The sequence below is a fragment of the Cucurbita pepo genome, chromosome LG03, assembly GCF_002806865.2.
Source record: "Cucurbita pepo subsp. pepo cultivar mu-cu-16 chromosome LG03, ASM280686v2, whole genome shotgun sequence".
NCBI classification, from domain to species: domain Eukaryota; kingdom Viridiplantae; phylum Streptophyta; class Magnoliopsida; order Cucurbitales; family Cucurbitaceae; genus Cucurbita; species Cucurbita pepo.
In genome coordinates, this window is record NC_036640.1 from 13,307,836 (window position 1) to 13,319,896 (window position 12,061).

A 12,061-nucleotide genomic window follows, 5' to 3' on the forward strand; every position below is an offset into this window, starting at 1 on the left:
AATAAAAAAGGTAAAAGTGTATTAATTTATCCATTGAATAAAAGTTTTCAACTAAAATGGTATTTAAATTTAAATTCAAAAAATGGTTAATTAAGCGTAAAAACGTCCACTAATTTCTTCTATTATACGGTTTTTAAATTGGAAAATCAAAATATAGAATCTGATTTTCTTACACTGACGGTGGAATCTATTGGGTGAGATGTTGACGATACGATGTTCCTTCCCACACCAGAATATCCCTCAAAATGCCACGTGTCATCTTCGTTATGACGAGCACACCGATTTCGCTATTTACAGGAGTAAATCTAGTGGCTGAAAATTCATCTTAATCCAAAACAAACCGAACGACCATAGACGCCGTTAATCAACAGCAAATAAACGGCGTTAGTTAACGGTCGTTGTTTCGAGGTCTCAAAAAAGTTCATGACTTCGCAACAGCAGCAGCCGCAACGCCACCCTTCCCTCTCCCCGACTGACACTGGCGAAAGAGAGAGACGCAAAAACCTTCCTCTCTGATATTCACCGGGATCTTTGTCCGGAGGCTGAGATCAGGCTTCCAGTTGCGGCGACTTAGTGTTTCGGTGAGCCTTGCCTTCGTTTTCAGCATCGCTGATTTATTTTATGGCTTCGGAGGACGTCAAACGAAGCGAATCGGCTGTTTCTACCATCGTAAACCTGGCAGAGGAGGCGAAGCTTGCGAGAGAAGGCGTCAAAGCACCCAGTTATGCCATGCTTAGCATCTTCAAATCTCTTGTTGCTGGTGGAGTCGCCGGCGGAGTGTGAGTTCCATTTCCCCCCTGTAAACTACGACTTGTATCGATATAAATTTGGCTTTGAATGATTACAGGTTTTTTTACGTCCTTTTGGCTGCCTCTTAAAATTATAGGACGTATGATTAAGTTATAGCTTGTCGGTCGAGCATTTTTTGTGCTTGTTGATTTGGTTGTTCGTTTTAGAGTAGAAAATGTGGGAGAAAAGATTTTTAAAAAATAAATTTACACCGTCCAAGCTTGGAATTCGTAAATCAGACCGATCATTGAACTTTATGGCATGCCATTACTTTTGACCTGAGAAAGAAGGTTGTTAAATGTTCAATGCGTGCATCGTATAGGTTTTTCTATAATTTGACTTTGTCGCTTCTTTGTAGTCTTCGAAGTTACCAGTTTTTAAGAATTTCTCATCTGAGTTTACTTTTCCGTGAACCCATATTCTGAAACGTTTTTGTATCTTTTTCAGCTCTCGAACTGCTGTTGCCCCTTTGGAGCGATTGAAGATATTATTACAGGTTCGTCTGCTCTATTCATTAATTTTCTGCAACTGATCAATTGATCATTTTGTTAGCGTACGCACTACACACGAGGTTTATGAGCATGGCCACAAAGTAGGATATGCATAGCTTCAACGTCTTATTTAGCTGCTTCTACAAAACAGGTCCAGAATCCTCATAGCATAAAATATAATGGAACAATACAAGGCTTGAAATACATTTGGAGAACTGAGGGCTTTCGAGGACTATTCAAAGGCAATGGTACTAATTGTGCTCGTATAGTACCAAATTCAGCAGTAAAATTCTTCAGCTATGAACAAGCTTCTCGGTAAGCTTTAAGTCAATGTTCTGTAATGTGATCAACTTCAATTTTGCCTTCAGAAATGATTGGCTTTAGTGTTTTAAGTTAAATTTGATCAACATGTTGGAGGATGCTGAATTTTTATGATTGACATTGTTAAATTTACTGATTTGTTGATTGCACTGACATGACCTCGTGGTGAGACAAGTTGGCTGTTGTCTTATCTTGGAAATGCGTGGTAGAAATTACCTTTTGTTATTAGGAACCCAGGAAGTGTAGTAATTGATCACCGGATATCAGTACTAGGTTTCTTCTGACAAATAGGATTGTTGGTTGTTGAAGTTTTTAGTAGAGATTGATCCAATAGAGTACTAAGGATCTTTCAACACAGTGCGTCATTTAGGAATAGAGTTACTAGAAAAATCTAATTGCTGAACGGGGGAAGATGACAAAAATATGATATTGATTTGAAAAACAGTTCATACTTATTGGTAATCTTACTAGTGTGCCAATTAGGGAACATTTGATACGTTTTGAATACACCCCTTAAATCCCTTAATTTTCTCTTTAGTATTTGCTAAATTGCTGATTTTTGTTCTTTTCTATTGACAGGGGAATACTGTACGCTTACAGGGAACAGACTGGTAACCGTAAGTTCATTTTGGCCTCCCTTTATCACTTTTGTTATATTATAATTATGAAAGATCACAAGAGTTGCTGCTCCCTCCCCTCCTCATCCTGCACAAATCTCAATCTAAGCCTTTTTGTTTTATTTTTGCAGAAGATGCTCAACTCACTCCTCTTCTACGTCTTGGTGCTGGAGCTTGTGCTGGAATTATTGCCATGTCAGCAACTTACCCTATGGACATGGTGCGAGGCAGATTAACCGTGCAGGTACTCATTCTCAATTCCTTGCCCTTTTCAAGTTCTTATTCAATGCCGATTATTTATAATCCTAGCTATGGCTTCACAACTTTATATTTTGTGTCATCTTGATATTCTTTTCATCAAACTGAAATTTCCTTCATTCGCCCTGAATTTGTTTTCAGACAGATAAGTCTCCTTACCAGTACAGAGGAATATTCCATGCTCTTTCAACGGTGCTTCGGGAAGAAGGTCCAAGGGCCTTGTACAAGGGCTGGCTTCCTTCTGTCATCGGAGTTGTAAGTTCATTTTATTTATCTTTTGCAATGTGCTGCCATTATAAGTATTTTTAAGGTGCGATCATGAGGTTCTTCCTTACTTTGATACTGGCAATGCTTAGTAGGTTCAATTGAGTGAAGCAAATTGCACTCAAAAGTGAAGGGGAAAAAATAAGTGATATTGCAAATGCAACAAGTATATTATAAGTAGGGTACTGGTTTCTTTTGTCTCTTGAAGTGTTATGTGTTTATTATAATCAGAAGTATAATAAATTTTCAGCGTGAGAATAATTGAAATGTAAAAAGGTATATATATATATTTTTAATATACTACCATTTCCATGTCCTTGACTTCAGAAAATAATCCATCATCATGTCTGTGCTTCTGTGTTGTAAACCTTCATTCCAAATGCTTTTACTAATGAGCAATTACTTCAAGTTTTATTTATCCAATTATTCACCTACTACTTCGTGCATGAAGGTTTACAATTAGGTACTAGAAGATACATGGTTTTTATACTTCGTGCATGAAGTTTAAGTAGCACATTTCATTTTGCAGATTCCATACGTGGGACTTAACTTTGCCGTGTATGAATCACTTAAAGATTGGTTAATTAAAAAGAGACCGTTCGGACTTGTTGAAGATTCAGAGCTTAGTGTGACAACACGCCTAGCATGTGGAGCTGCTGCTGGAACTGTAGGTCAAACTATTGCCTATCCTCTTGATGTCATTCGTAGAAGAATGCAGATGGTGGGCTGGAATAATGCTGCATCTGTAGTCACTGGTGATGGAAGAAGTAAGGCAGCCCTTGAATACACTGGCATGATCGATGCTTTTAGAAAAACAGTTCGTTATGAAGGCTTTAGGGCATTGTACAAGGGTTTGGTTCCCAACTCAGTGAAGGTTAGGCATGCTCTTACTCTGTCTCTGCTTGTTTATATTAATATGATGAAGTTGACTGATTGATATCTAATTCTGAATTTGGTGGGAGAATGAGCGATTCCGTATGCAAAGTTTCGGGGATCGATGAGGTCTCGGTGCATCGTATGGAAAATGGTTTTTAAAACTCTGTATAAATACTGTGTGATACCCTAACCTCTATTTTGAAGCTACTTCAATTACTAGTACCATGGTCGTGTGTTGATTTCTTTGAAAGTAGTTTTTGCTGTCAATTTTTATTTCATTTTTTTGGGAGAAAAAAAAAAAAAAAAAAACCCCGGGTGCTGGGACAGCTTAATCTCTGGTGTTCCACATGATTGTTGTTTGACCTTACACTCTGAGGCATTGAGAAAATGTAGGAAGCTTAGGCATCTGTGTTCAATGGATAACTTTGATTTTGTTCTATCAGAATTTTTAAGATTGTTGTTGATGTTTATTATAAATGCTGCCTGTTCATATCCCATTTAGATTAGAAGCATTGAAAAATTGCATCCCCTCATGGCCCATTCTTTTGAAATTTTGGGGTTGTATTTTGTTTGTTTTAGACCGTTCCTGGCTCAAATTTGACGATTTCAATTATTACAAGTTGATTAATGATGACTTTAACAGTATTCCCTAAAACAAGGCTATTTTCTGATTCTGTTGCCTGCTGCCTTGTTCAGGTTGTCCCGTCGATCGCCATCGCATTTGTGTCGTACGAAATGGTGAAGGACGTTTTGGGAGTCGAGATTAGAATCTCAGACTGATTATTGGGCACTAACTTACATTTGTTGAACGGTTGAACGGTCTGCTATTTTTGTAGACAAGGGGCGATGGTAAACTAGGTTGTTTTGATTATCATCTCTCCAAGAACTAGTTTAAGGCAGTATTGGGTGTGTTTGTAATTTGCTTCCCTGATTTTAAATATCTTTCTACAAACTCGTGCTAGCATAAGCTTATCTTCTTATGCTATGTCAATAAATGTTTTGACGATAGAATAAGCACATTTGAATGCCTCCGTTAGTTCAGGAGAGCTGAGCTTTTATTGAATCTAGTATTCAGTTTTCGTGCTACTTTTTCACTCGTGCTCTCATGAGAATCGACTTTTTATTTGGAACGAGTGATACTTAAGATAATAAGTTTGCTCGAGCTAGTGGTCATAGGCGAGCTAGCTGAACTCTTCTTTAGAAGTGGTTTATATTCTTGGTCTCTTCCTTCTGCCTATTGTAAACTACTTTTTCTCTACTTTCATGAAATTTCTAGTTCAAATACTGTGTATTTTAACCTCCTTTGGTTTGATTATTATCATTAGTTGTATTTTCTGCAGTGTTGGTTATGTCATACTTTCATAGACAAGTATCAAGTTATTAAGGTCGATGTTGGGCAACTACTTTTGCCCAAAGAGATACTATTAGTCGAGCCTGCAACATCTGTTCTATAGGTTGTACAATTGTGTCTTTGAGTTCCAAAGATACTGTATCCTATTCCTCTTCAATGATTTGGAATTTTTACAGATATCAAAGCTATCCAAACAAAGTGAGAGAAGAAGGAACGACGTAGCTTGATCGAGGTGAATGGAAGAAGTTAAGCCACTTTACCGAGTTTGTAAACTGAATGAGCGATAACTTTTAGTTAGAATAAGCATGATGCAAGCCAATTTTTCTTATTAATATCATACCATCTAAATTTATTCAGCAAACTAGGTTAAACTTTCTCTAAATTTTCAAAGGTTTATAGAAAAATTGATTTCATACAAAAAAAAAATAAAAAATAAATCTTAAAAAAAATTATTCTAAACACGCTACAAACACCAATGAAACGAATCATTGACAAATAGGAAGATCAAATCATTTTCTCAGACTGGAAGCTAACACAGATTAATGGGATTTTTTTTTTGTTGTAATTTTAAATCAATTGCTAAATCAAAATTGATTTTGAAATGGTTCTAAATTCATGGTTTCAAACCGGGGGCTAAAAGGATAATTTTGGGATATCAATTTTTTATTTTTGAAAATTGTTTACTTGTAATAATATCCTAAAAGCAACATTGGATATAAACGATTCTCCGTCTTTGCCACTCCCGCCTTCTTCCATCGTTTTCCTTTTCGCCTCATCGTTCTCCTTTCACTGCCCGCTCCGCCAGCCGATCTCAGGTTTGCTTAAATTCATCTTGTTTTTCTTCGATTCAATTGTGTGGATTGTTGTAATCCGAATGATATCTTGGACGAGCTTCTTTCATTTGTTATTGTTCTTCTGAGTCTATAGATTGGCGCCGTTTCCTAGATTTATCTTTAATTAGGTTATTATCAGCATAATATCTGCGGAGAAGCGGAAATTCTTCCTACGAGAATCAGAGGAGCGGTGGGTTATGGCGAATATTACATCTCTAATGATCTCCATTCGCCAAAACTCACGACTTGTGAAAAACCTTGGGATCCACATCCGGAATCTCTCGGTGGAAATGAATGGAGGCAAAGATGGGTGTGAAGAGATTAATCTGAGTGAGAAATTGTTGAACCCTACTCACAGCCAAGACGTCACTGAGATATCTAAAGAGGTTTGTAAGGTCATCAGGAGCAAACCCAAATGGGAGCAGACTCTGCTCTCTGATTACCCTTCTTTCAATTTCCACGACCCTTCTTTTTTTCGCGAGCTATTGAAGCAGTTAAACAATGCTTTGCTTTCGTTGAGGTTTTTTCTTTGGCTGAGTTCTCAGCCTGAGTTCTTGCCCCATCCAGTCAGCTGTAACACGCTTTTTGATGCCCTTTTGGAGGCCAAGGCTTGTGTTCCCGCTAAATCTTTTCTTCATTCTTTCGGTTTTAGTCCGGAGCCTGCTTCTTTGGAGAATTACATTCGATGTGTTTGCGAGGGTGGATTGGTTGAGGAAGCTGTTAATGTATTTGATGTGTTAAAAGAGGCTGGATATCGTCCATCCATTGAGACATGGAACTTTGCTTTCCAGAGTTGTCTTAAGTTCGGGAGGACTGATCTTATTTGGAAACTGTATGCAGAGATGATGGAAACTGGCGTGCAAGCGGATGTGGGGATTGAGACTGTGGGGTATCTTATCCAAGCGCTTTGTAGTGATAACAACGTTTCAAAAGCTTATGAGCTTCTAAGACAGGCTTTAGAAGATGGATTAGCCCCTTCTAATGATGCTTTCAACAAATTGATTTCGGTGTTCTGTGAGGAGAAGAATTATGACAGAGTATCAGAGCTTCTTCACACAATGATAGCTAAGAACCGTAATCCCGATATTTTTACCTATCAGGAAATCATTAACGGGCTCTGCAAGAAACACAGGCAGCTGCAGGCATTTCAGGTTTTTAACGGCCTCAAGGATCGGGGTTATGCCCCTGATATGGTCATGTATACAACAATGATTCATGGCCTTTGTAAGATGAGCTGGCTTGGAGATGCTAGAAAGCTGTGGTTTGAGATGGTTGATAAGGGATTTCTTCCAAATGAATATACGTACAACACATTGATTTATGGATTTGGTAAGATTGGTAATTTGGATGAGGCCTTGAAGCTATATAAGGAAATGCATGATAGAGGTTATAAAGAAACCACTCTGAGCTGCAACACAGTGATTGCAGGTTTGTGTCTACATGGAAGGACAGACGAAGCGTACAACTTCTTTCGAGAAATGCCTTGCAAGGACGTAGTTTGCGATGTTGTAACATACAATACCCTGATTCAAGGATTTTGCAGAGAGGGGAAGATACTGCAATGCAGAGACCTATTCAAGGAGCTGCTAGAGAAGGGGTTGCAGCCTTCAACTTCCTCTTATACTCATCTCATTCAAAAGCTTTGTCAAGTGGGTGATGTGCAAGAAGCAAAGAAAATGTGGAATGACATGCATAATAGAGGTCTTCAGCCAATGGTGTGCACTCGCGATCACATCATTAATGGATTATGTGAGCAAGGATGTGCGGTAGAGGGGGTGGAGTGGTTGATGACTATGTTGAAGAGCAATCTCAAGCCTCAAAAGCAAACTTTTGATAAGTTGGTACAGAGTCTCACTCAAATAGGTAGATTAGATGATTCTTTATTGGTCATAGGCTCAATGTTTAGAGTAGGTTATAAACTAGAAGAAGGCACTCTCAGTTGTCTCTTGAATAAACTATGTGAAAACAAGCATCAGTTTGCTGAATCACAATTAGAGGAAATCATAAATTTCAATTAGTAGGAGAATCTATATATGTTCTCAGGAGGCCAGTTTAAGATGGTTGTACTCCTGACTAGAAAGTGCGGAGATTGGAAGCTGTTGAACTTGCTTAGAAGTGCCTGTCATCGATGGTTTAAGGTAGATCCGAAGGCTGATTTGGGTCGTAAATTTGCTCAAGTTGTTGGGGTGGACCATCCATCTGCATGAATATATCCAAGTTTCTCTCAGAGGGCATGGGGCAAATTGATGAACTTTATTACTCATCTTTAAACCATGTTCTGGATCATGCTTCTCATTTACGCTTGAGGAACTCATTGAAGCTGGAAGCATATGAGAAGGGGTCTTTTCAACCCGAAACCTGTTCTTGCATTGACCAAATAGCCTTTCCAACTCCTCATGTCAGCTGGGAAAAATGAACTCAACTTGATGTGGAAAGAGTTTAGAACCTTGTGTTTTATCAAAGGTATGTTACGTTGTTGTTGGAGTTCTAGGAGCCGAATATTCATTTGTTAGAAGTTAATTTGCAGATTTGCAAACAGTTTTGCAGCTCATTGTTTAGATTTACTCCAGTTCATGGTTATGAGTAATTATCTACCGTGCGTGCTGTGTTATTGCTGAATGTTGATCTAGTTAAATGTTAAATCAGGCATCAAAGCAGTACATCTCATATGAATTCTGATTCTAATACAAATTTAATACACTTCATACATCGTTTCCTTTTTCATGTATTGTTGAGCCGTCCGCCTTCCATTTCCGAAACCATTTTCGTCTGTAAACAGCTTCATGATCTTCTGTTGTGGTTTGCAGAACTCTCGGTTATGGCAGGGCAGGTAGGGAACCTCTTCACAACTTGCAGTGTTTGCTTTGCTTTCATTCAGGTGTTCATTAGCTGCAGTTAGAATTTTAAGATGGACGGCAAAACTTTGAAAGAACTATACCATTTGACAGACAGTGACAAATCCTCTAGCAATTTTTTCCCCACTTTCTCTGATTGATCAACTGCTCTTTGCTAAGGCCGATTACCCCTACTTTACAAAATATGTTGGATCATTCTCATCTTCGAAACACAGCTCTCCATGTGTCCTTTTCCACCCACCCACCCACCAAGGGAAGAAAAAGAACTTGTCTGTGAAGCCCATAGTTCAGACAGGCCATCATCATCATCAGGGACATTTACGAGCAATGCCTTAAATCACTGAGGTCGTCAGCTACATCAATACTTCTTCCTTGGTTTTTAGGGTAGCTCAGAATCTGAGGCATGGCCGGATGATCTTCTAACCTTTGGACTCAATACTATAAGCTTGCTTTCAGAATTCATTCGTATAGTACGCCCACGAGGTCTATTTTGCGGAGGCCTTGAAAATTGTTCTTTTGGTGTACCTCTTCCTGTGTAATGGAGTCAGCATGAAGTTAGATTTAGAACATAAGAGCATTTTAACCATCTATCAGTACTAATTTCATAGAACATAAGAGCATTTTAACCATCTTCACATATTACAGTTCGAGAAGCAGGTACATGTTCAAATGCCAGCCTAAATAGTTCGTGCAGGTGAATCGAGGAAGATCGATCTTCTGAATTGAAGATTAAGAGAGTGGTACTTCCTCCATTCTTGCACAACTGTTCATTGTTTGGTCATTTTTATCTGTTAATTCTAAGTGCAGTGTTCAATTAATTTTAGCTTCAGTATTTATAACTTTTGAACCAGAAATTACTACTGATATTTCAAGAACATAGTACGCAATGGCAATTAACGAAAAGAACCTGCTAGCTTGTTCAGTCTAGTATCAGAATTGTTCTTAGTCAATGAAGGCCTTCTGTTCGTTCCTTCACGCGAAGCTTGTAATCTTTTTATAACGGGTATCGGTGTCGGGAGAGGTTCATCTATTGATGTTGTTGTTTCATCGGAGCCATCGCTGCTTCCTGATTCTGAGGTATCTTTAATGCTGGTACCGTCTTTCTCTTTCTCAACGATTCTGTAAACAAACATCTGAAATGGGATATCTGTAATGGCTGATGAGGCATCACTTATTCCGCAAGATGGCAAATTCCTCAATAAACCCGACTCAATGTCACAGTAATCTACTATTGGGGTAGCGGGATCTGTCTGGCTATTATAATCAGGATTCATCGCAACAAAGCGCTTAATATACCGAAGAATCCTACAGATGGACGGGAAGCTCGGCCTTTGATTCGGGTCGGTATGCCAGCATCTCTTTGTCAAGTTGGTCACATATTTTGGCATACTATGTGGAAAAAGTGGCCTCTCCCCTGCTCTAATGTTTCGGCTCATTTTGTCTCCTTGAAGATGGCTATCCTCAAAAGGGACTTTCCCTGTCAGAAGTTCAAAACAAACCATGGCAAAGCTATACACATCAGACTTCTCAGTATACTTGGAACTCTCGGCACTTCCCGATTGACCCTGTTCTTCCAAAACTTCCGGAGCATACCATATGAACGGCCGGGATTCATTCTGATTAGAAGATTTCTTAAACTCAACAACAGGAAGCCCAAACCCTGAGACCTGAGCATGCACATAGCCATCCGTAGAACAGGCTCTTGGCTTAACCAGAATGTTACAAGGATTTAAATCCCCATGGTAGATCTTCTTTGAGTGCAGATATTCCATTCCTCTTGCAATCTGCAGCATCAAATCAAGAGCTACAGGAAGGGGAAATGGAAATCTCTTACGACTCCCACAAATCTCCTTTATGTAGCTCGACAAATCTCTACTCATAAGCTCCATAATCAAGAAACACTCCTTCTTTTCCTCATCAGTAAACCCACAAAGAAATCTCGTGATGTTCGGATGAGAAAGAGATAACAGCATGGATATCTCTGGAAGTAAGGTTTCTATTTCCCCAAAAAAGTGCCTCATAGCAAAACTTTCCCCTAACCAGAGAATGTCTTTGTATTTACTCCCACCCCCTAATCTTCTCCTCACCTGGTAGTCCCTTGATCCTACTAGCATTGAGCTTGGCAATAGCTTCCCATTCAACGACTCCGACCCGTCTATGTTCTTCAGAAGATGATCCGTTAGTCGTTGTTCATACTTGGATGCAGCTGAGAATTTCATCTCCCTCATCTTGTTGAGTAGAACCCATCTATCTTCGTTCCAGACCGCGTCGACCCGATTGCAGAAATCTCGAGTAATCAGGTATTGTTTCCCAAATTTCCACTTGAAAGTCTTCAAGTCCTTGTGTTCTCTCCTGTATTTGATGGAGTTGATTAGCCTCTTCTTCAGCATCTCATCTTGATCACACCCAGAATTCTCCCCTGCTGTTTCAATGGCTTCAACCACCACCGCAATGCTGTACAACAAATTGTGAATATGGAATTCGATGCAGTCGGTGTTCTGGTATAGTATAATGGCTTTTGCCCACCTATCCTTTACCTCCAGACACTGCCTAATATACCCTTCTGCTTCTTTGAATACCCTGTTTAGGTCTCTCAATGGCTGCTCCAAAACCTTCCATCTTGTGTGCTTCTCTTCGAAACGGAGATTTTGTTTCATCTCCTCCGCCACTGAATCGTAAGCAAAGCCCAAAACATCGAGCAACAAACAGCACTGCCTCTGGTTTATACGAACGCTATCTTTGAATAGCATGAGTGCCTTCACACTTCCCAAGGCCTCTCCAAGCTGCCGGAATTGCTCCATTTCGGAACCCAACAAGATATGGCGATTATAATTTTTGAGGGGAAATCAATCGTCCGTGTGGATCAATCTCAGATGAAGGGAGTGTGGGAATGGAGCGATCAACATAAGGGAAACGCAGTGGAGCTCGAAATTGTTCAAAGTGAGAGGGAGGGGAAAGATTGTTGGACCAGAATATGATTTGTTTGTTGAAAGGGTGTGGATGAATGGATGTGAGAAAGGGAACAGAAATGGGTTATTGGGAGGGAAGAGAAGGAAGGTTAAGATTGATGTTGGAAAATTGGTTTAAGAATTGGTAAAGGTTGAAGAATGGTGGTAGGGGGGGAGTTCTGCCGCGAATATCGATGGCCGTAGTTTGGAATTTGCCATTGCACCGCCTCTTATCTTATAATAGCGCATTTTAGGCTCTCTTTTCTTTCTTCCCTTTTTAAATCATTTTCCGTTACTTCCCAAGAATCATCAAAATTACATTCCTTCATATATATATATATATATACACATTCAACCTTTCAACCATAAATTTTCTAACTTCAAACTTTAATAAATGTATCAATTTACAATATTAATGGGTTCTGTTTTATGTTTCAATCACGGTTGGAAAAGTACTA

General features: G+C 39.2%; 3 protein-coding genes across 3 annotated transcripts; 2 read left to right on the plus strand and 1 right to left on the minus strand.

Annotated features, from left to right (window-relative positions):
• The first annotated feature begins 436 nt into the window (after positions 1-436).
• On the plus strand, positions 437-4,710 carry LOC111791270 (mitochondrial adenine nucleotide transporter ADNT1). The gene is made up of 8 exons (XM_023672546.1): positions 437-779; positions 1,237-1,285; positions 1,432-1,595; positions 2,181-2,218; positions 2,350-2,462; positions 2,618-2,731; positions 3,270-3,614; positions 4,313-4,710. Exons 1-8 carry the CDS (start codon positions 622-624, stop codon positions 4,394-4,396), a joined length of 1,065 nt encoding a protein of 354 aa, XP_023528314.1. The 5' UTR covers positions 437-621; the 3' UTR covers positions 4,397-4,710.
• Positions 4,711-5,626: 916 nt separating this feature from the next.
• On the plus strand, positions 5,627-8,982 carry LOC111790721 (pentatricopeptide repeat-containing protein At5g18950-like). Its single transcript, XM_023671746.1, has 3 exons — positions 5,627-5,782; positions 5,940-8,263; positions 8,608-8,982. The coding sequence occupies exon 2, from the start codon at positions 5,998-6,000 to the stop codon at positions 7,816-7,818; it is 1,821 nt and encodes a 606-aa protein (XP_023527514.1). The 5' UTR covers positions 5,627-5,782; positions 5,940-5,997; the 3' UTR covers positions 7,819-8,263; positions 8,608-8,982.
• On the minus strand, positions 8,409-11,958 carry LOC111790720 (mitogen-activated protein kinase kinase kinase 7-like). The gene is made up of 2 exons (XM_023671745.1): positions 9,563-11,958; positions 8,409-9,186 (listed from the first exon to the last, which is right to left on the minus strand). Exons 1-2 carry the CDS (start codon positions 11,454-11,456, stop codon positions 9,035-9,037), a joined length of 2,046 nt encoding a protein of 681 aa, XP_023527513.1. The 5' UTR covers positions 11,457-11,958; the 3' UTR covers positions 8,409-9,034.
• Between the last annotated feature and the right edge of the window lie 103 nt (positions 11,959-12,061).